Consider the following 25097-nt stretch of genomic DNA (forward strand, 5'->3'; position numbering starts at 1 on the left):
CAGTCTCCATTTCACCGAGCAAAGAATGAGGGTTTGCCGGAGTGAAAGCACGAGGAGGAGGAGGTTCTCGGAGCACAAACAGGCCTTTCTCTCTCTCTCTCTCTCCCTCTCTCCCTCTCTCCCTCTCTCCCTTCTGCAGCTCCTCTCCCTTTACTTTCCATATCTTGTTTGTTTGCTCGGCTCATATTTTCAGTTTTGCTGGTTTGCGGCTTTTTATGTTGGATTGATTTTTATAAATATAATGCTTGTTCAACTCAACCACCCAGATCTCTGTTCAATTCTTCTCTGATACAAATTCTGTTTCAGTAACTTAATCATTCCATTTTTTCAAAACAGTCTAAAGTTCTCCACAGTGAATTTTTCAAGAGCAAATTTAGTTTGTAATTTATGTCTCTCAGGAAGTTTTTCAAAGCTCTTCTCACTAACAACACCACGATCAACAGACACTTGTAACTATGGCAGCCTGGGAGGAACTGTCTGCTTGTGCTGCAACCTATTCATACATGATATAACCAATTAAGTTTGTGTTTCCCTATTGCATTACATGCGATTTACACATAAATCAAGTGTTCATCCAGTTCAGGACAAAATGAAGCACTAGGTGCAAATCGCACAACGCTCAACACAAGAGTCTTTGCTAGTCTCTGAAATACACAGTTGTCATTGTCCCATCCGGCAGCCACATGGTTAAACACGAATGCACTCTGAGTCCCCATGGGCGTGTGGGTCTTGAGAGAGTTGTGGTCAGGCGCATGTTGTTGGCACATCGCTATGTTGAGGCAGCAGAAAGCTGCAGCACGACTGACAAATATAAACCTGGTCCGAAGTCAGTGACGCAGGATTTCGCTGTTATTTTAAGGACACATTAACAAGATAGAAATATGTGCCTGCACATTGCTGGTGTGCAACATGTGCACAACTGTGTGTGTTTGGAATCCTACGGTTGCTTGAGATGGTTTGCTTGTGCACTTTCATATTGCACAGAATTGTTTCCTCTGCAGAGAAGCTTTTTGCTTCTTGCTACCTGGCTAATCTGCCAATAACAGCAATCCACCAATGGGCCTTTAGCGGAATGGGGGATGACCCTCTAGTTTATTGCGTTTTATGCCAAAAACACCAATGAATAATCAGGCGACTGACAAACCTTTTGAAACATTGCACCTGACACTGCAACCTTGTAGCCAAAATGCACTTGCTCCGTGACTTTGAGACCATGTACTTACAGGATTGTAAAAATAGAGCCCTGAATGTTCCTTACAGTAGCTACATCTGTGTCATATATCACAAATCAAATACAGTCGCACAGTCTTAACCATCTGCTCACTGAGCACTTGGAGGATTTCTCTGCTAAGCTTTTGGACGCAATGCTGCTTCACATGGGTTCCATCTCGGATAAAGCTTGTAAATAATGCTACTGCTTCTCGCTCATACTCTCTCTCTGTCTCTCTCTCTCTCTCTCTCTCTCTCTCTCTCTCTCTCTCTCTCTCTCTCTCTCTCTCTCTCTCTCTCTCTCTCTCTCTCTCTCTCTCTCTGTTCTCTGTCCCTCTCACTCCCTCTCCTCCCTGGCTGCTCCGCTTCTCTCACTCAACCTTTCTGAAAGTGCCAAAGGCCTTCGGAGCGACGCTCAGCAGCGAGATATTAATAAAAATATGACTGAGTCCAATGGGATATGACAGTAGCGGCGGGGGTTGCTGCAGAGAGGCGTGTGGTTTGGGGGTTTCGGCAGAGGTTTTAAGTCAAACAGGCGCTTTAATGTGGTCGGACTTTGCCCACTTGAGAGGCTGGTGTGAAGTTACAAGATTGGACCCAACTGGGACGGGGCGATGATGGGTTCAACTGCCGGGACGGCCGTGTGGGGAAGGCACAGCAGCAGTAGCTTCTTTACTGAAGTACAAACCCAACCCACTCAGTGATGGATCACACACTTCCTCCACTGCATTACAGATCAATGGCTCCTGAAGTGAGGGTCATGAAACTGCCTCCAACCCTTAAGGGGATTGTAAAGTCTGTCTTCATACACTGGATACTGTTTAATATCAGACACAGCTTATTCATTAGGGCCCCTATATCCAAATGTATTTCTGTGGTTCATTTCATGGCATAAACCAACAAATAATAAAACATCCTCAAAAGATATGTTATAACTTGTAAAATAAGTTTTACTGTAGTTAAAACTGGATAAATGTAAACCACTGTTAGATAACCATTTAAAGTACACTTACTATTTTGTGTCCTGCAGATTTATGGAGTTAAATTAGAGATTGGACAAAGAAGATAAAGAAGTGTAAAGTAAAAATAAATAAGAGAAAAATATAAAGGAAAGACAAAAATGAATAGCTAGCTGTGAACTGTTTATTTTCTGCTTATTTCATATGGGAATTAGATTTGTCAAGCGGTGCCTACCTGATTATAGTGTTAGAATGCAATTTTACAACACAATGGCAGAATGCCAAAAATATTTGAGCACACTTCCCAGACTGCACTTGCCTAATGTGACTCTGATAATCCTCCAAAAAATCAAAACCAATGCCAGCTTTTAAATAATTTACTTTCCACCACCTTATCAAGAACTATGCTTGGATAGAGTGAAAAGCGACTAATTGTTCTTTAAGAAATAATTATCTAGTGCCTAGTGGAAAAACACAACAATTCTCTCACAGTAGGTAATCTGCATTATTCTGTGTCAAAATACAAATTCAGAAATTGCTCCAACAACTAAAACTACACTGAAAATAACTAAGATCTGCTCATCCCAACAAAAAAAATTTCTCCTGTTTGACCAAGACCATTAAAACCCTGGTGAAGTTAAGGAACAATGACAGTTGCTGAGCCCATTCACCCAACAACACACCAACACCCAGTCTAGAAAATACTGAAGCTTGACCTCACCAAAACCCCGTCTGTAACATGAAGCCTCCTACAAGCCATAGCCTTATATAATCAAGCCCCTGCTGAACCAGACCTCAACCACAAACCCCAACCCTCCAATACCGGCCCAGCACTATCATTCTTCTGTATCTGTACTCCCTTTCTCTTTCAAACACACACATGCCACAGTCTTTACTCAAGTGCGCAATACATACACAAACACGTGCACAACCTCATGCAGTGGTCAACCCATGTACCTATCTAGCCACCAGATGAAAGCTGCTTCTGGGCAACTCTGTATAAACTAAGAAGGTCACCTGGGTCCTACGGACCCAACCCATAAAAACCTATGTATGCGTGTACCCATACGACTGTTTATGAAACCTGTCAGTTTCTATAGAAATATTATATAACTATAATATAGTTCATGGTCTGAATCGCTAGGTTAAAGTCTTCTCCAATACAGCATGATGCTCACTTTGTAAATTACTGCGATCATTAGAGTCAAATAGACCAAAAGGTTCTCAAACTAGGGGTTGGGACCAACTGAGGGGTCGTGAGACACAGAAAGGGGGTCATGGTTATGGTTATATTTGGGTTCACGGGCTGAAAACTTTGGGAACATCTGCAAAAGACGATAAAGCTTGACATACATTGGGCCATGGATGTGGTTTGATTGACAGCTAGTGCTGCCAATGGGTGCAAGTCGCAGGTGTAGGTCGAGTTCAGGCCCACCCACCGCTCCTCCAAATATGGTTACTACTGGTTTCAACAAAACAAAACGGTGCTGGACAAAATGCCAAACTCAGCTTTAAAATGTCAGTTAACAAACCAGTGGGTTTCACGGTGGCGGATGCAACTTGTTTGTACTGCATGTTTACAGCAAGTGTAGATAGGGATGGGATGGTGGACGGTGAAAATAAAAATAGACAGTAGAGGAAGAGGCCCCCCAGCGTCCCCAAAACCTTAAAAGTTAGAACATGCTCGCACATTAAGACCCATTTGATCTGCGGCTAACTACAGAGCCGCAACTCTGTTTGCAAAGGAAAGTCCTCTCTCCTCTCATCTAACCACTCCTACGTTCCTTTCATCCAAGTCCAGCAGCGACAGGAGGAGGCGGGGCTGATGCCCAATGACATGCAACCTCCTCTCTTGTCTTTTCACATCTCATTATCTTATCCACATCTTATCCTCGTCTGTTTATCCCTGATCGTTTCACAGCCGGCTCTCAACGTCTTTCTTTTTTATGTTCCTGTTTTTCTGCCATTTAGTTCTCTTTCTCCCTTCGTGAAAAGGCCGTGGCACATTCCCAGGCCGCACTAACTCGCTGACTAACATGTTTGGGTGGGAAAGCGGGGCACTTGAGTGTTTCTGTTTTCTTTCAGTCTTTCTTCCTTCGTTTCTCCATCTGATATCAATTCATCCGACGCACAACCTTCCGGTAAACACTCACTCGGAACAAAATGGACTGTGTTCGTATAGAGGTGGTTTGTGTGTGTCAGGACTTCAAAACAAATGAATAATAATAATAATAATAATAAAAAAATGTGGAATATGGCCAAAATGGCCACTAAATGCAATATAGCAGGCTTCCTGTTGTGTTTTTCCAATTGCACCCAGAGACTTTTTTGTTTGTCTGGTCATGATACACCTGTATATCGATTTTTGTGAAGATAGGTCAATGGGAACACCTTCCGGGGGTCTCGGGCTGTCTCGGGGGGCACCGTTGAGCCATTTTGCGACGCCCATTGAAAATTCCTTCAGAATACGTAAATTTTCACCACTTTCTAACTTTCTGCAAATTTTGGTAAGAAGTTGAGCATGTTAAAGCCCTCAAAAAGCCAATTCATTTGCCTGAATAATAATAATAATAATAATAATAATAATAAATAATAATAATAATAATAATAATAATAATAAAAAATTTAGGGCTGCAAAGCAGCACTGGGTGGGCCCGAGCACATCCATTTTGAAGCGTTGCATGCTTTTTGTCTGAAAAAACAAAAATAACCAGTTCTGAGAGAGAGAGAGACGTAACCTTTGCAAGACATAAAGTTTCCTTTGATCTAGGAAGACTGAAATCAAAGGATTCATGGTCCATGTATGTCCGCGTTACAGAACATCGTGTTTTAATGGCGTGTAATCAAACTTTGACACCACGCCACGGTCACACCGTGTGATTAAAAAAAAATCTGTCAGTCAGTTTTTATCTCCATCTTGTTGTGATGACACTCATCTCAATTTGAAGTTGATCCGATGAAAACCCTGGTACAAGTGTATCAAAGAAAAAATGTGGAATATGGCCAAAATGGCCACTAAATGCAAAATAGCAGGCTTCCTGTTGTGTTTTTCCAATTGCACCAAGAGACTTTTTTGTTTGTCTGGTCATGATACACCTGTATATCGATTTTTGTGAAGATAGGTCAATGGGAACACCTTCTGGGGGTCTCGGGGGGTCTCGGGGGGCACCGTTGAGCCATTTTGCGACGCCCATTGAAAATTCCTTCAGAATATGTAAATTTTCACCACTTTCTAACTTTCTGCAAATTTTGGTAAGAAGTTGAGCATGTTAAAGCCCTCAAAAAGCCATTTCATTTGCCTGAATAATAATAATAATAATAATAATAATAATAATAATAATAATAATAATCCTTACAATTTCAATAGGGTCTCACCAGACACCTTTGATGTCTGTGCTCGGGCCCTAACTACAACGACAATGCGTCATTCTGTTACAAAATGAAATTTCATCCATCATCCTCTCATCAGTGTATCTGCACTAACTATTGTGCACATTTGAAGCCCCACTTTAATGTTGAGCATTTTATCAGCTTCTTTAACACTGACAGTTCACATATCAGCATCCTCAGAAACAGCCCTGTTAATAAAGTCAGATTTTCACTGCACAGATTCTGTCAGACAACCACATGGAAAAACTACTGAATCCTTCAGCTACAAGATGCATGGCTGTAATATATACCCAACACCACATGGATTTCAGCAGCAGCATAAATTATGGTGCAGTGAAAGAATGGAGGCCTTTAAAAATCCATTATGGAGCTGTGCTTGTATGGCGAGCTTTAGATCGAAATATTTGCACGCAGCGTGTGGTCTGCAGGAATATGTGCTTCTCTGTGCATTTAAGGAAAAAGAGAAGAAATCCACTTCCACTGTGTGAAGGAAGCTTGAATGTGCGAGTATGTGGGTGAAGGTCTGACGCCGCTACAGTGATCAGATTGCTTGCGACATTTATACGACTACAGGTGTATTTTCATATCTACGGTGGTTTGCATGAAGTTCGCTTTTTTGGGAAGCAGCACTTCTGACATTAGATGCCGCGTCAATGTGGGTGGGCTCACACACACACACACACACACACACACACACACACACACACACACACACACATGTGGCAGCCTCGGATTAGGAAGCGGTAGGCCACATCGTTTTACTACCAAGACGTCTCTATATGGCCTCGCCTGTCTCCTGGGAGAAGTGGAGCCCTCACACCCAGTCCTTCAAGCCTCTCTCTCCCCCTCTCTCCCTCCTTCCTTCTGCCGTTTTCGAAGTGTCACTTGCTATTTGCGTCACACTTGTCAATGAGTTTGTTTCCCACCAAAACCTCAGTTTCTTCCATTACAACTGGTCTCAAGAGGCAGTGATCAGAAATAATCCAATCTAGGAGGGTCAATGAATGCATGTGGAGGATTTTAGCTTTTTTCGTGCATTATTTTCACTCACAAAGGTTCTGCCATTATAGAGCAGAAAAGAGAAGGAGAGCTGTAGATTACTGGACGCTTTGTTCCTCTTTCACCATGAAATGAAGCTCTGTGGCAGTTACATTCTCACAATTCACCCCATCTAAAGGGACAAAAAAGGAAATGGCCAACTTCCTGCTCACAGCATCAGGCCATTCCCGTTAAATATACAGAATTGGAAATGTGAGTGGAGTTGGATGAGTACCTGACAGTGAAAGATGTACTCAGGTGTGGCTTTCTTAAATTTGGTGTTCCACACCAGGGCCACACCGTCCGGTTCATGAGGAGCATCTTCATTATTGTTGTAGGAGGCAACCATCAACTCTGGATACTGAGGGAGAGACAAAAAAAGGAGGTGGATATTAATAAATGCAAACAAGTTCATGATAAAGCTGCTCCCGTTCTCAGTTTCAGAGATTTTAAACTTGCTTGTCTGCTTTTACAATGTGATAGAGTTACACTTATATAGTAAACAAAGATGGAGGACGTGTGTCTAATTCCTCCGATTGTAGAAAAACTATTTTAGGCAAAATATCCTGGATATGAGTCCCACCATCTTGTGTTTTTGAACTTAGTTGGAGTCAGAAACATCACTGTGTTTAAATTGACCTATAACAATCAATTTCAGATTTTCATGTGTACTCATGCCCCATCTGCTACCATGGAGGAGGCAGGGTTTGGGATCTATACTGCGGCCAGACACCAGGGTGTGTTCGAGATGATTTGTCCTCACCTCAGTGAGGCCGTCACGTCGTCCATCTTTATTAACAGTCTAGGATTCAAACTAACGCACAAAAGGCTGCAGGCTTTACCTGAGGGGACCAGTCGAGACAGGTGACGACGCGATGTTTCGACCAGTGTTCATCGTAGAAGAGTCGACTGAGAGAGAGACTGGAGCCACTACCAGAGTCTCTGGAGGCAGAGAGCAGAGAAAAGGGTCAAAGGTTACTTCTTGAGCAGACCTGGAGAAAACAAAGTTGTTCTAGTCCCACACCAGACACTTGTCAAAGTATGTAACTAGTTATCTGTCTAGAAAAAAAAGGTCTTCAGTCTGTGGTGGTCTTTAGTGATCACGGCAGGATGTGACGAGCGGGACCAACTTTTCAGTTTGTGGATTTCAGGGAACAAGACCTTTAGCGGTGCTCCCTTAGATTAGCCAGCAGTAAACCTTAAGGAATTACACATCATACTATGACACTATTTTACTTTTTAATAACATAACACTGAAACTAGAAACCTATTTTAAAGGGACAATCCACACATTTTACACATCAAATTCAGTTTACTCAGCAAGAACTTCTCAGCCTGTCTACTGTTGTTGCTGAAGTAGCTTTTCGACTTCTACTGCTCTGGTTTTGTCCATTCTTTTTTCATCTGTCCCTTGTGAGTCTCCCAACTTTATAAACATGGATTACTAATGTGCTTAAATACCTCTTTAAAAATGTCTTTCCTTTCAGCACAACAAATTGCATGTTTCAGAAAGTAGAATCTGCTCTGAGGAACTGAGTTCAGAGTTCTCTGACTGAATTTCTATCCCTAGTGTGGAACTTAAACATATCTGTTAACCTTAAAAGTGAAGAGTTCTGTGTCAGTGGTCACAGAAGTAGTAGCACCACAACCACCACAGTTTGTGTCTGTCAACCCAGAAAGGGAGAAGTTACCAGAAAAGAAGAAAGAAGAAGAAAGAAGAAGAAGGGCACTGAAGTTAAGCGCTGGGTCATGGCCTGTTTTAGACATAATCTCTATTTGACCACAGGCTTGATGCTTCTCTGTGGTTGCAGCGGTCAAAGTTGAAGTGAGTCGGTAAAAAAAGCCTTCTTCTGTGGATACTGAACCAGCTTTGCACTTATGACTCTTACAACTTCAACCGCCACATGGATAACATGGAGACAAGCCTTCAGATGGCAAGAGGACGATGCTCTTCAGGATGTGATGGTTGTCAGTTCACATGAGTTTTTAACCCCCGGAGAGTGTGACATCAGCGAGAAGACATTCATTTTGAAGAACAAAGGAGCCTCGAGGCCCCTGGAGTGAACCAGTGGGCTTGAGTCAGTCTCAGTGCATTTTCTCAGTTCGCAGCGTGCAAGTAAACACTCACATGTGCTTACACATCCAAACACATCCTCCCTCCTCCTGTCCCTTCCCCGCCTCCTCTCCGCTCACCCCTCTTTGTCCTCCGGGTCTCGGCCGCTGTAGTCAAAGAAGATGTCGCTGTCTTCGGCCAGAGCTCTCTCCATCACTCGGATGCTGCAGTCAAAGAAACTCTGAAACTCAGAGGAGTGAAGGATCTGCTGCCGCTCTTCCTCTGTCAGCTCCCTCAGCACCGGAAATGAGCCTGATGGAGGGAAGATGGACGTGTACGCATGAGCATGTGAGGGATTTATATTAATCAGATACATTTAGTGCAACATTCTTAAAATGTATACATCATCTAAACGTTTTAAAAACACCAAAATATTTGTAGATACATTTTTTGTTTTACTAACTTAACAACTGACCTGTTTCTGCTCGACTTATTGTTATTTCAGTATATCACCAGGTTTCCTCTTTTGTGGAAGAGCCTATGTAAAGCACTGTCACATGACAAAAATTCATTCAACAATGGAAATGCCTGTGATTGCTTCTTGTATTTGATTTTTTTTTTTTTTTTTAAATAATAAGCTTTTCTGTTTCCTAAATGTCATATATTTCACGAAGTTACAAGGTATCATGTCATTTCTAGGCATTCCCAAAAATGAACCAGTACATTTAAAGTTTTATAAATGTGCCTGAGACTCTGGACTCTGTTGCCCTTATATGATCCTTTACAAGCTCACGGATGCAGTTCTGTCCCACAGTATTACCTCTGTGCCTGATGTCAGATTAACATTCACTTCATCTCTATCAAAACCAGAATCCCATCCAGGACATAATAAACTACAAACAGTTCTTAATGCACCTTTCCTAATAAAAAACAACAGTAAGAACTTCATAAACAAGAGAAAAACAAAGCCCTGTGAGCGACCCGCCTCCCTTTGAACGTAATGGCTGCACAGCACGCCGTCCCCTTTTTGAAGTCACTGTCCCCAAGCACACATGCAATTCCTTCTTTTTTTTTTTTTACACACACAAACATGCACAGACACACACATATTTTGACCTTTACCCTGCCTCTTGACTTTGATCCCCCCCATCCCTTTGTATTTCTTACGAGTTGTCAGAAAAGACCCAGTGAATCGAGTGGCAGAGATCAAAGGCCAGACCTTCTAATAGGCCCGGATGGAGAGGAGATGGATGACTGTGTGTTTATGAGTGAATGTGTGTGTGTATATACATCCCTGTGTGCGTGCGTGTGCGTGTTTGTGTGACTCAGACAGAGTCACGGATGTGTTTGTGTGGCTGAATATGAATATATCTATCATCACTCAACTCTGTCTTTATTTTTCACCACATGAACCCTCCACATACGCATATTTATACACACACACACTCTCTTTCTTTTCCTCTCCACTTTGAAGTGCAGTTGGGGGGAGTGGTCAAGTGACAGGTTTTTAATCAGCGCTGACCCTCACATGCCACGGAGCTGATATGCTGGCCCCGTCTTAACCCCCGGTACAACATATCCCCACCCTTCCGTCTGATACACCCACTGACTGGGAGAGGGTGTGACACACGAGTCACCGTGTTTCATGACAGCAACGAGTGAGGACTTAAGAATGATGAATGGCGATGCCTGTAGTGACCATAGACTATATATAAAGATGGAGAACATGAATGATACCATGAAGTGAAGCCAAAGCGTCTCAATTGCCACCTGGTGCCTTGCTGCAGTACAGGTTATAAAAACTACATGTTAGTTGATGGGACATGGATCAAACTAAACAGTTTTATAGTAAATGTTAAAAAATATTTTTTTCAAAGACTGTTTCTGTTGAGGACCCTGCTACCTGGCTCCATATCCAGGATATTTTAGCTTAATTTCTGGAAAGCAGGAGGAAGTGGAGCAGTCACAATATCCAGTAAACAGCCGTGCCTGAGGCATGAACTGCCTCATATATCAAGTTAGTTTATGAGACGGGAATATAAGTGAATTTAAGAAAACTTGGACATAATTCCTGAGGTGGTTGACAGAAGTCTGACCTCCACAGTTTTTACATTTCCATCATCCGTTCGTCCTCGTACCTTCTTTGTTTTCTTTGTTGTCGTCTTCGTCCTGCTGCTCTGACTCGGGGGCTGGCTTTGCCTCCATCATCTCCTCATCTTCCTCCTCCTCCTCTACTGAGAGTAGGAAAAAAAAAACGACAGAGAGAAAGCACTCATGTTAATCAACAGCTGTTCCAATTTACCTCGACCTCCTGCTGTGTGCCGCCCCCCCCCCCCCCCCTCTTCTTACCAAAATAATCATTGCCAGACATGCACTGGTACACCTGACTAACAAACATTCAGTCCAAATGGGTTTCATTTACCAAGACACACACCCACACACACATATTTACAAAAACAATATGAAGCACAATCGCAGCAGAATTTCCATCACAGTTGCTAATGTACATTAAGTATACGTTGCTCGGGAGAAGAGGTATCACAGGAAACAAGCCGGGGCCCATTTCCATGTTGTAGCTGAAGCATGTGTTCACATGGTCCCCATGTGTGGGGATTCTGCACTCATCATGCACGCAAACGAGACGCACACAAAGACACACACACAGTCAGAGGGAGAAGTCGGACTTGTATGCGTTCTCCTATTTCTCTCACCTTTGACCCCAAGCAAAGAGATCCAGTGATGTGTGTGTAAAAGGGGGATTCCCTTTGGATTTCCTCCAATCAGGCTCTGCAATTACACTCCACTTTCCAGGATTTATTGGAAGTGTGTGCGCTGTGCGCTTGGGGTTCAAGTCTGAAGGGTTATTGTCAACATAGGCACCTGCTTGTCAGCTACTGCCCCCAACACCCCTCAGGGTGTGTGTTGGTAACCCTCGCCAACCTCTCCTCCTCTTTTCTGCTGCTCCCCTCCCTCCGAAACAGATGCTGAGAGTCAGGGGCCTCTCCGAAGACCTCTTAACACCCTGACACCGTGACCAGACACCTGTGGTCTGCCATGACACATGCTGTACACACACACACACATACGATCTGTTTCTCTCACACACACACAGACACACACCCGGGGCCCTCACCCGCAGTGCCAGGGGTGGTGAGGGGTTAACTGGCGCAGGGTCAAGCTGACAACAGTCGCTCAGTCCAGTGAGAGGAAGTGACTACATCACACCCTCAGACGTGTCATGTCTCGCTCTCACACACACAAGCACACACGTCAGGGTGTGTTTAACTCAGTTGGAGTATGGCCTGGGGCACTGTTAAAACCACTCTCTCAAGGGCCTCTCTTGCACCGGATGAACTGTCCATTTATCACTTGTACTCGCTTAAGCTGCTCTTTAAAAGAAACAAATATGATTATAATTGGTTGAACACTTTAGTGAATTCATTATGAATATCGTCGCAATCATTTCTGCCTTCATTTTAGGCTTCCCAGTACTTCCTTCTCTCATCCCTGCCTTTGTGTTTTCTTTTTCTTTTTCACTTCCAAGCAAACCTTTTGTGATATACGACTTTCATTTTTGCACTGTGTGAATATAATAAATGACTAAGCTAAATCAAACACATGGCGGCAGGGCTCGGTCCAAGTCGGTGGTTAACAGCCAACTGCAGTGATCCAAACACCAGTGACCCACCAAGAGACCGGAGAGGACCAGACGGGCCGGCTGCCAGGCGAGCTCCATGTCGGAGCTGCCAAAACAGCCAAGCTGCAGACAGAAACACACAGGAAAACCCTTCTTTGGAGCCTTTGTCTCTCCTCCTGTGTTCATCACAATTACCATCTCCTTGACAGAGGTTTTTGTCATCTATCAGTCATTACTCCCCTCAACAAACGCTGGTTAGTAATGAACAAAGATGTGAAAAGGCAAATGGAGTCCCACTAACAAACATGCAGTAGACACAACTTCTATTCTGTGCGGCTCGATTCTGCTTTCATGACCTTACGCGACCAGTCCGGTGGTTGGAATGTGTGGTGATGAGGATGGGAGGAGCGTGAGCAGAGGAGAGAGAGAGAGACCACATTGAGGAGCGGTCAAACTGTCAGCCCCCGGGACCACAGGACTATGGAGCAAGGCAGCGTGATTCATGGCCTATGGGTTACCTCACTAAGGGGAGACGGTCCAATTCCCGTACGGAGATACTGCTGATGTTGCTGCCAGTGGCCATGCATCAACTTGTTCTGTCAGTCACGCACACCAAAAATATCCCAGCAATCTGCTTTGAATGGAACTTTTCAGAGACGCTTTTCAGCGTGTGCTCAAAGTGAAGCCCAAACGACTGTACGTTGCGGTAAACGATACTGGAAAATGGGGCTTATGGGTAAGAGAACAAAACTTTATGCAAAACGTGCATGCAAACACACACAGAGGCACTGCAGGGTTTCCCGTCGAGCTGCAAAAGAAGCAGGGAAGGGAATTCAAAAGAGACAATCTTCTACAGTTTTGAGTGAGTGTCACTGCTTGTCTGCGGGTTCACTTTCTGACTGCACACTATCCTGTTTCCACCTCATTCCAGTCACGGGAAGCTTTCTCTTTCCACCTGCTGCTTAATACCGCTTCTCGCTGCAGGACAACAGGTTAACCGGTCTCCTCCCCCTCGCCACAGACGGGGGGTCCAACTTGATGAAAAGCGACTTGGGGGCTGCTGTTTTGGCCGGCTACACGCCCGGGGTAATGATATCCTCGGTATGCCGGGCCACCGCATCTGGCTGCCTCAATCTTCGACTGGTTGCTTCCTCACGCTGACCAGGCCCGGTCAATTCAGCACATCCTGGCAGGTATGCAGACACACACTCACAGTGTGGAGGTACAAACACACACACACCGAGGTGTAAAGTTGTGTGTAAATGCACACACGCAACGCTGGTCGCAGCTTTCTTTGAAATGCTCCTGTTGTCATGTCACTGTTGTTGTAGCCGACCACGTTTCTTACATTTATGAGTCGCAAGTTTATTCAAACTGTATTGTATCATGAGACTGGGAGTCTTCTTTTCATTTAGTATTTGAGTCTACAAGCTTTCAGCCATTTTGTCGTAAATGTCACCTCCACTACTCAGGCAGACTCATAGCAGCAAAGTCCCCGTCTCCATGTTAGTCGGTCGGCACAGTGCAGTCACAGTGGTGGTCCAGATCGGGTCCTCGTCAAACACAATCTGATTAAAACACTTTTATTCTGGTTTCATTTCTCCCCTGCAAAGAGTTAAATATTGTAATTTTGTGATTTTAAAATTGGTTTTCCTGCTGGATACAGAGTGTAGAGCTTGACTTGATGCAATGTCCTTCACAATGCTTGATCAGTCAATGAGACAGAAGCACTTGAGTCCATTTTTAGTGCAATTAAGACCATACTTCTGTCACTGGCAGAACGGTTCTTAGCCACCGCTGGAAATGTGCTTCAGCTCATGTTCAGCAATCGACCACCCTCTCCCATCTTAATGAAGTCTCGCAATCGGGTTTCCCACTTGTTCAAACTGTTTCTTTCCCTGTCCAACCCAGGCCAAAGGAAGCTGAGGTGCTTCACAGGAGAACCGGTGTCAGATCGGCTGTGAGATGACCTACATGAAGGAATTGGAATCAGGAAAAACATGTGTTGTGTTATTAGGGCCCTAGCACTGACAGGCAATGACAGACAGTGAGGCCCTATTGAAATTGTAATATAAATTATAGTTGTATATCAAAATGAATGACTCCAAGCACCTCATAATTGAAAACTAGCACAATAAGTAATTAAGGATTCCTACAGTTTTGTAGGGATTTTTACATTATTGAAGATGGAGCCAGTGAGTCTTTTTTTTGTGTAAAATGTTCATGAATGATTAAGTGATATAATTGCTTAATTAGCCAGATTTTCTAGTCAATTAATTCTGTTTCAATTTTATGAATTAAAATGCATAACAGATCATATAGTTAATTGTATCAAATACAAAGTGGATTGCTTCATATGTCATGGAATGAAAAGTATATTGTATATCAACAGTAAAACTATGTTATACTAAGATATGTGTGATCGTTCTGTAGATTGACTTAAATATATATATATATATATATATATATAACATATGTATATATGTACACTTTATAATCATGTTTTCTGGGCCGGAAGGAGCATGGTTGTTTCCCTTATGGACCACGAGTAGAGTGAAAGAGTTCAGGTGAGAGTAATGTGCTGATGTGTTTCTGAAATAAAGAAAAACAGTTTTAATGAAGACTGATGCACTGCTGAGACTTTCATTATCTTGTATTATTTCACAGTAGGCAGCTACTATCGAGCATGTGGAGGAAAGAGTTTGAAAGACACTGACAGCATATAAAAGACGTACACTATCTTCTGCTTCCCTTCGCCTAAAGGACAATGAGGTCTGTGTGTGTGTGTTTGTGTGTCACGACAATAATGCGTTACCATGTGCTCTGTTTGTTAAAGATCAAAGCAGTTTGCTAACCTTTTATTCCGAACGCAAACCCACAGTGAGTGCGAGTGTGCTGAAATGTGTTGCAGAGGGGTTGGCCTGGTTATCAAAGAGCTGAGGGTGTGTGTGTGTAGTCGGAGGGATGAGACCAGGTTTGTCATCGACTGCATCAGAGGAGCGGAGTTGCAGATTTATCTTATCGGTGTGGAGGTGACTGCTCAACTGAGTCACCGCCAATCAAAGTTGACAGTGCTCATAATTCTGTATAGATTTCTATGATATTAATCACCAAGACAGAGAGACATTGATAAGAGAGGGGGAAGGCGTCGAAAAAAGCAGTGAGTGGGACACAACAGAGAGATCCGGCAGGATATTGGGGGATCCCACGCACTGGGAATAACCCTACAATATCATATCTGGGCACACAAAAACACACACACACACACACACACACACACACACACACACACACACACACACACACACACTTATACAGAGTTTGCAGGGGTTCTGGGAGGATGACTGTTGAGCAGACCACAACACAAGCACTATGCAGAGGAGTAGGAGGAGATCGACAAGACTTGAAAGGCTCCTCTAATATGGGCCTGGCACGACACACACAAACACACACTCACACACACACACACACACACAAACCCAACTCTTTTTGTCACAGAGAGACACAACACACATACTCCCACTACATTCACTTCACCTCTGCATATGTTACAAATGACCTGGGGCATCAGGGGAATTCTCTCACTTTTATACGTCCCACCTCCAGTAATGTTATCCTTGTTATCCAATTACCAGGCAAAAAAGGAAAATGATAAAAGCACAATGATTTAAATCTCTGATAAATGATGTCGGTAAGAAATTAAATGACGCAATCTTAAAATAAATAAAATGTGATCGGATAGGCCTGTATGAAATTTCCCGTCACACCGGGGGTTATTTTTGGCCGACAAACATCAGTGCTCATCAACACAAAAAATGCTGTCATCTCTAAACAGAAGGTCGCTGGACATACAAAGCATACATCTTCACAATCCTTGTTCATTAAGGGATAAAAATCCTGTTTTCACACATCTGGAACAAACTCACAGGTAATTTAGAGTAAAAACCCAGAGATTAAAATGAACGCCTCACTTCATTCATCATTATTTTGATGATTAAGCCAGTCATACTTTTGGCCTGCCTTGTGCCCACTGACAAGTGTCCTAGTGAACTGTCCTGATCAATTTACACAGGTCTCTATAGTCTTTGTTAATATTGATGTCTCAATTAAAACTTAAAATATTTCTTTACACAGAGGAACACAGACGATCTGTGAGTCAGACTGAACAAATTGATGGGTTAGACGAAGCTTTGCTCTAAAGTTGAACAGACTTTCTCCGAAAGCTTAAATTGATTGTAAAATAATGTATTTTGACCCATAGAGTGTTTTATAATTTATTTAGTTCAGACAGCAAAGTGAAAGTGCTTAAAATGTCTTGCACAAATAATCCTCTGAATCCTATTATTTAAGATTGAATGATAAAAGATCAAATTCACGATCACGATATAATTTTCTTCAGTGGCAATAACACAAATTAATTATGCATTGCACCAGCACGGTGAGAGGTATAACACATATTATTGATTTGAATGTTTTAACTTAAAAAAAAAAGTAATTTTCTCCACAAAAATAAGTGTCTGAAATCACACGTATAACTTGCAACAAATAAACTTTTGAAATTTACCATAATAACTATCGATATCGACTGATCAACATTTTTGGCCACATCACCAAGCCCTACTTTAACTTCAGTTTGTTAATTTTATTCCTGTTTTTTCCATTTGGTTTAATAGGAAATAATATTTAAAATTCAGCGTGGTTCATCAAGTCATGATTGCCACAGTAGGGGTAAAAGTATACACACACATTAGCAGCGAGACCTGATGTGAAAGCGGTGAGGTTAAAAACCGCAGGATGATTTAGATTAATTCATCTCTTCACCACACTGATCAAACAGTGTGTGTGTGTTTGTGCACAGCCGGGTCCACACCTCATGCAGACGCATGCCCACACATAATCAGCTGTCATTAATGCAGCCCATTCAGGCCTTTGGGGGGGGGGGGTGCGGCAAGCCTTGCTCTGTGCTGTGGGTGCAGTGAGAGCAGATTCACTGCCCCTATCTTTCTCTCCTCCAGTCTCCTTCTCACTCACCCACCCCCCTCTCCTCGAGCCGTGCCACCCAGGCTTGGCCCCGACCCAGACCCACATCTTTAAAGTGAGCCATCATGCCATGCCACGCCGCGCTGAGCCTGGCCGCAAGGCCCTGATTAAAAACCATGACTTCAAACTTTCCAAACTGTCAAATACCCAGTCAGAGGGAGAGAGAGAGAGAGAAGAGAGACGGACCGACAGAAAGAAAGTCTTACATAAAAATACTTATACAGCATCAACTCGCTTTTCTACGCATCATCTGAGCAGGAATTTGTGTCACTCAGAAACAACAATGTTCTCATCTGTGTGTGTGGCTCGGATGGCGATTGGTGGTTTGTGTTTGCCACTTGGATGACGATGGTGTTTCATTTTGTTTTAACGAGGGACACACGGACACATGGGACAAACAGCTTTTATTGGCCTGTTAGACGTTGATGCTTGGGGGTTGAATACTTCTGAATTGTACAAAAATATATACAACTTCTTCCACAGCACCTCAGCAACACATCCAATCAATAAACAACACCGTATTCTCAGGAAGAGGAGTTCAATTAGTGAAAGAAAATACTTTTTGTCAATCAAATTAAGATTGTTCTGAGATATGTTTGTGCATAAGTTTGAGATTATTTGGAAAAAATATGACTGCAATGTAATTTCATTTGATACTTATTTCTAATAGCAAATCTGTCAACCTCATTGTAAGACTGAGAGAGCCATCAAGTCTATAATCAAGTATATGTGCTAAGAGTGCTCCCTGCTGGAGAGTTGCAGAATAGCAGACAACACTGCTGTGGAGCAGAAAACCAGCATAATGATCAAATTTCCCTTCAATCAACTGTCAAGCTGTAAACTGACAATGACGTCGAAATAGGTCAGAATCATTTGCAACTTGAACAGAGTTAGTTGATTTTGAAGCGTGGTGAGTTTCCGCTATGACTAAAAACCAAATTGCCCTGTTAGAAGATTCAATATTTACTTTCACCTGACAAATAAAGTTAGTGATTTTGTAAATAAAATGTCTGTATTTAAAAGAGACAATTCCTCAGGGTGTCCTTTTTAAACTGCAGGTAAAAATACACAAGCTAGCATTGAAACGGTTAATAGCCATCAGACCGAAACGGCTGAAGTGAAGCAGGGCTATGAGCTGCAGGCTAACTGTGGCAGTGAACCGCTACCCTCTCAAATGAAAACCCCTGGAGAGTCGAAAGGATCTCGGAGTACAAGGGAGACCACCCAGGGAAAGGTTCATGCCCCACTGTTGTTTTACACACACGTAAAAAATGCAACGAGGGGGGAGAGGGTTGGGCGCACATGTCAAAAAGTCAAGTTCAACAAAACACAAGGGAGAAGAGGAGAGAAAAAGAAAGAAAAACAGTCGATAGAGTTAAAAAGAAAGAAAGCAACACGTGAAACTGTATTCCTACTCATCTCGAGCACTCATCAGATGGCAAATATTACTCTGGATGATGGTCATTTTGCCAAAGAGAGAAAGAAAGCCAGGGGGAGAGAGATGAAGAAAGGGCTCATGTACCTTATTATACGGTGGTCATAGGGGAAAATTGCAATCATCTGTGACTCATTTGGAATACCTTACGCACTGCGAAAGACATTATTTTCCTCTAATATCAAGAACTTCTCTGGGCTTCAGCTGCCACGGCCGTTTTTTGTCAGAAACCGCTTGGGACGCTGCATCAATCTTGCCGAGTGAAACGGGAGAGAAGGCTGCGCCCTTTAGAGTTTGATGACGGTGAAACTGAACTCTGAGACGTTTTATGAAGCGAGAAAGTGATAAGCGCTGGCCGATTATGTGTGTCTGCAGGGAACAGATGAGGGGAGAACCTAAAAAGCCTAAATCTTACATGAAGCAGAAGAAAGTGTGTGTAACATGTTTGTATAGAATGTGTGGCACAGTATTGATGGACCCAAAAGTTGCCAAAAACAATAAAAGATAATTCTTATATCTACTTTCAACATAGGAATTTACAGAAAAACAACTGAGTACATTTTGTTCAAGGTCTTCTAGGTACACTCACTACAGTTATTCTCTACATGGATTTAGCCTCTAACAACATACACACACAGACACACACACACCTTCGGTCCTGTTGTACCCGCCTGGCTGGAACAACAACAATGTACGAGGCAAGCACTTCCATATGTGGCTACGCACACATCGTATATATATATGCACATACACAGACACATACAGCAACGTATAAGTACCTCGCCATGAGAAACACACACTCATGCAACCACATTCCTCCCTTCAGGACCTTGAAGACTCTGCCCGCAAAACCCCTCAGTCATGTCGGTTTCATGCAGACCGGGAGTGTGTTACATTCACTGTTTTATATGAATGCCTCGTTGCTTCAGCGGATTGTAGAAAATGCCAAAGACAGACGGACACGGGGTAAATTGGCTGAGAGAACTTAAAGGACCTCGGCTTCAGGAGTTGTCTGTTGTGAGGCTCAGACCCACACAGTACTTTATTCCTTCTCTAAGCTCTGGAGTAGGAGAGACCAGACAAAACATATCAGCTACATTCAGGTCTTACTGTAAACAAGCCTAACAATACACAGCCATGTCATGAATAACAATAAGAAAAAAGTGTTTTGAAGGTTTGTTTGTGTTTCTGAGAATTTTGGAAAATACATGCTTAGGATAAGTGTATATATATCTGTTTATTTATACTTAGGGTTGCAAAGGGGCGGAAAGTTTCCGGTAAATTTCCGGACACTTTCCGGAAACTTTCCATGGGAATATTAAGCTCGGGAATTTTGGGAATTTTGAAAAAAAAACAACTATGCAAATTAGACGCTGAGCAATAAAAACATAATTCAAAACTCTATTTTAAAGGTGTATGGAACGTTGAGTTTCAACCCTCCACTGTGCATTCTTCCATCACATGCACAGATAACTCCCAGCATCCTTCACTCTACAGCAGGGCTATTGAGGCCTGCTGTAGAGTGCAGGACTAGTCAGGTAAGTTTCGATGATATTACTGGGGAAAATATATTATCATGCTGATTGAGGATAGTTCATCTGTTCATCTAGCCTATTTCCATTCATTTATCCATCAATTGTAAAATATTTGTACAGATGATTCCAATTGTTTGGCTAACTATTTATATCTCTGGCATTGCATTAAGGCTTTTTTACAAACTTTTTTCTTTATCTTACAGAACAATGCCACGTGCACTATCTCATGTGTGGAGACATTTCACCCCAGCCAATGTAGAAGGAAAGGCTGTGTACATGTGCAAATACTGTGCATAGACCTATGTTAAGAATGACACAAAGATGCAGAAGCATAAAGTCAAGTGCCCAAAGTTTCCTCAGTGCTCAAATCAGCCTATGACACAACAAAATGTTTATATTCATGTCTGTATATGACAAGGTAAATACAGTTAGTATAAATTACCCACAACATTTCCAGTTTATTCCCGTTAATTCCCGTTAATTCCCGTATATTCCCGTTTATTCCCGTTTATTCCCGTTAATTCCCATGGAAAGTTTCCAACTTTGAATATTCCCGGAATTTTGCAACCCTATTTATACTCAACATATTCTATTTAAGTTGAGAGGTTATGAACATTCTGACGTTTAGGCTTATTTGTTTGACTTGTGGAGTAAATGTATGTGTTGTATATTTGGTGTATGTGTTTTATGTTTGGTGTATGGTTGATGTGTGTATATATTGCGAAATTTTAATATAATATAATATTTGGAAAAAAGAAAATATCAAAAAATTACAAATGTAGCTTGAATTTAGTGTATATAGGGTTTTGTTGCATTAACAGAATGTCAAAGAATATAATAGATATATATATGGTGTTATAGGGAATGTGCTGACCAGGACAGACAATACGGTTGTCATGTAAATTTTTCTTGGCATCTCAATGTCCTCCTCGGAAGGTCCCAAACATTTTGTTTACATGGAGGCTGTTAACAAAATGTTTAGTATATACAACATCAGTGCATTAAAACAACACCTCGACACCTCTTTACAATTTTTGCATAATAACAAAGACATCCGAAAAATGGCGTTCACGTGAATTTTCGAAATATCGTTTTTCAGATTATTTTGATAGCACATGAGAAAAATAAACTCTAGATACAAATGCAAAATTAGGTAGAAACGTGTTCCTCTGTTATGCCGAACATTAGACAAACTCATATGTGTGACACCAAACATTCAATAACCTCCTGCTTTAAACCCATTAAACTCAAGTAGAGATGAATTTCAGACATGAAAGGATTGCAATATTTTTGGTGCCAATTTTAAATCTACTTCTAGTGGATTAAATCTAAAAGTACATTTTTGTACAAGCGACCTGCTGAATCACATTTAATAATTAAAGGGGGGGAAAACACCAAAGTAAACACTCTAATTGGACCAATGTGCTGCCAATGGTCAGGATCATTTCACAAATTTTCAGCTTTGTTTCTTAACTGCTCCATTATGGGATTGTGTAAAGTTCAGGTGAAGTGCGTGAGTGTGTAAATGTGTGCGTAACCACGCAGCTTCACATGTGTATATTTCTGAGGATGCGCGTATGCTTGTTTATTCCCATGGTTGTTATTCTGCACTCCTTCGTTTACATTTATGAATCTGTTTGCTTATGTGTGTGTGCATTTGAAAGACTGTGTGTCTTTTTCAGATTGGTGCTTGGAAATGGGTTTTCTCTTGCAATTAGAGGCCATTACCAGTCCACCACAAGTCAAAAAGAAAGCCTCTTATTGCAGTAAATATACTTAAGTGAATTACTGACCAACTATATACTCAGAGTGTGCAGACCTTGAAAACTAATGAGTCGGAAAATACTACAGGGGGAGAGAGAGAGAGAGAGAGATAGAGTTATGCACATAGCTTTGCATTTAGACGCAGAGAGAATTTACCCGCACACTCTTGACCCTGTGAACTTTTAACCCTCACTAAGGGGTTTTCCAAGGTTGCAGCATCAATTTGTACACAAACACAAACAAAGTTGTATTTGTGAAGGCCTACTTGTGGTTCACTGTGAGCAATTACAGAGGCAATATCAAAACTGCTGGATCATCGGTGGGCCGTCTCTCCTCTTTCGCCTTCAATCCTCTGTTTTTTTCCGAAGGTGCACATGTTCCTCACCTCTTTACTTTCTCTCCTTCTCCTTTGCTTCTCTCCATTTCTTTTGCTACCTTTCCACTGAGGCCTATTATGGCTCTTTCAAGGCTCCACTGAGCGAAAACCAATTTACTACACCCATGCCAACCTGCACACATGTGGACGTGCGCAAGCACACGCACAAAATGGCTGCAATCCCCCTGACCTTTCCTGATCTTGCCAACATCTCAAGTAGGCGCTGGCACACACACAAGCACAGATAGTTATCTTCAGATTGAGATCAGTAAAGTAAGGGTGGGTTTGTTCGAGTACTGATACTGACTCTGTACATGGCCAAGTGAGACTGGCTGGTCCACAGTAACAGTAACAGGGAGGGAGACAGAAAGATTGTCCACACTTTATAGAACCTATGTGACATGTCACCCTCCCCTATGAACAGTGTCTGCATCCTGGCTCTAGTTCTTCTGTAGGAATAGACGAGAATTGAGATGGACATCTAAACTGCTTTTGTTAAGTATTCAACATGAGAGAGGGTTCCCAGTCGTGAAATTAAAAAAAAATAAGAACAAAATACAGCATATTTTTTTCATTTAGCATGTGACACATCTAAGTCTGTCATTATAAAGTTGATGGCCTGGCCCAAATTTTTGGGCTTTACCAAAAAATATGTACGACATGAATGATGGTATTAGAACGTTCTAAAATAGCCTTAGTGCACAGCAAAATCTGTAGTGTTGTTTTTTCAGTGTTAATATTTTTGAGTTGGTGGGTGTTGATTTTGGAGTTGTTTTTACACCACTAGTGTTAAAAAAGCTCTGCGAGTGTTGTCAATCAAGCGAGTTAAATGTTAACACCTGTGACTGAGTTAGATTCACTTCAGGTGGAGTTGATCATAAAATATGGGAGGAGCTTCACCACAAATCTCTGCACCCAATGAACCATAACAAAATCCCTCGGCTCTCTTTATCAAGACAGGTGTGAGACTGACCCTCATTCTCATTTTAGTGTTAAAAATACACTTTAATGAGTCATAAAATAACACTATGTATGTTAAAAATTAACTCTCATAGTGAAATGAAATAACATGATTTTAGTGTTAAACATACACTCTAATGTGTCATAAAATAACACTATGTATGTTAAAAATTAACACTCACAGTGAAAGGGAATAACACAATTTAGAGTTAAAGGTGCACTTATGTGGTGTCATAAAATAACACCAGGGGTGTCAATATTTATCACTGTTAAAGAGTTAAAATATTAACACTTTTCAAAGTGTAATTTTAACTCTGAACCGTGAGGATTATATAGACTCAGAAAAAGTGTTAAATTTAACACTCTGTGAGTTGAATTAACACTCCCGATTTTGCTGTGTGGAATGACACCAATCAGTTTAAATATAGGTTCTACTTTTTTCCATTTTAAAGAAAACATGATTTTTAACATATTTCTACAATAAGTGCTTTGTTTTATAATAATTGAAATATAAAAGTTTCTTTTTTTGCATCTTCTTAAATCTGTATTCATTGATTTTGGCTGCCCAGGAGCAGCACATTGAGATAATAAAGATGACACTGACTTATTGAACAAAGTTTTATACATCAATTCCAGCCGATGAAGGAGAAAAATATTTTTATTTTTAGAATTCTTTGTGACTTCTTCATGAGGTGACTAATCATATGACAACATATGATAGGGAATCATTTATATGATCAATATAAGCTTTGAATTGTCTCTCTAGCTTTATTATTCGTGGCTATAACATGGAGAATGTGTTTTTGGACCATATTTTTGTTGACCTTGACCTTGAGGTTTAAAAACAACACCCTGCTTCTGCCTGAGCCAGCTCACGGGGTAATACGAATCTAATTTGAGTATTACTGTAGCCATAAAAGTGCAGTGTACTGTGTCTCTCTTAAATGAGGCCACGAAAAGCATTCACCCGTCGCACTGCAACAATGCCTGTCAGAACTTAACCTTTGCTGCATTTACAAATACTTGTTTTAGAAATATAAGGACCATTACTTTGCAGATAAATGTTAAAACGATCAACTGACAAAAATGAGACTTTATTTTGATAAAATCTGTTTTGGACGAAAAACAAATATTCAGTTTGAAATAACAGCCACTTCTCTTACTCGAGTTCATGTCAGCCCAGTAAAACACAAGATAGACGCATAAAACACCGACCACTAGACACACACTTTGTTTGACCTCACTGGGTTAGGTTACTATCACACACCACATTAGAGCTTACTTTATATCCCTGCTATGTCCGCAGACACAACGTCCGTCCCTCACGACAAACATGTCCATTCATACCCATTAGGGTAGCAGTAAATAGCTGGAGCCGACCGTGACTGGGACTTAATCTGATTGCTTCACACAATGGACACTCAGGGCAGACATTTCAGTAAACAGCCAATGGGAGAAGAACATGCATAGACAGCTACACATTGAGATTATAGGGACGCAAATTAGTCAGGGAAATGAAAAGCGTTATCATTAACTAGCTTAAATGAGAGTCACACACACACACTGCATGGGATCTTTAAAACACAAACAATTATGTACAAGGATAGACACGTGTTCACAAAGACACAAAACCAATGCACTAATAAAGCTACATTCATTGAAGATGCACACAAGCAGACACACAGGCTCTCTTTAAGACTT

The 25097-nt window shown here is 41.7% G+C and overlaps 1 protein-coding gene across 6 annotated transcripts in view; it reads right to left on the reverse strand.

The window, feature by feature from the left end:
- LOC133026347 (cytoplasmic dynein 1 intermediate chain 1) overlaps positions 1-25097 on the reverse strand; it is a 56943-nt gene that overhangs the window by 22677 nt on the left and 9169 nt on the right. For all 6 annotated transcript variants that reach the window (XM_061093233.1, XM_061093232.1, XM_061093231.1 and 3 more), the window contains 4 exons: positions 10788-10880; positions 8790-8961; positions 7439-7538; positions 6832-6957 (listed from right to left, as the gene is read on the reverse strand). In XM_061093233.1, coding sequence (XP_060949216.1) covers positions 6832-6957; positions 7439-7538; positions 8790-8961; positions 10788-10880 — 491 coding nt within the window. The remainder of the gene's footprint in view (positions 1-6831; positions 6958-7438; positions 7539-8789; positions 8962-10787; positions 10881-25097) is intronic.

The sequence above is a fragment of the Limanda limanda genome, chromosome 19 (assembly GCF_963576545.1).
Source record: "Limanda limanda chromosome 19, fLimLim1.1, whole genome shotgun sequence".
Lineage (NCBI taxonomy): Eukaryota > Metazoa > Chordata > Actinopteri > Pleuronectiformes > Pleuronectidae > Limanda > Limanda limanda.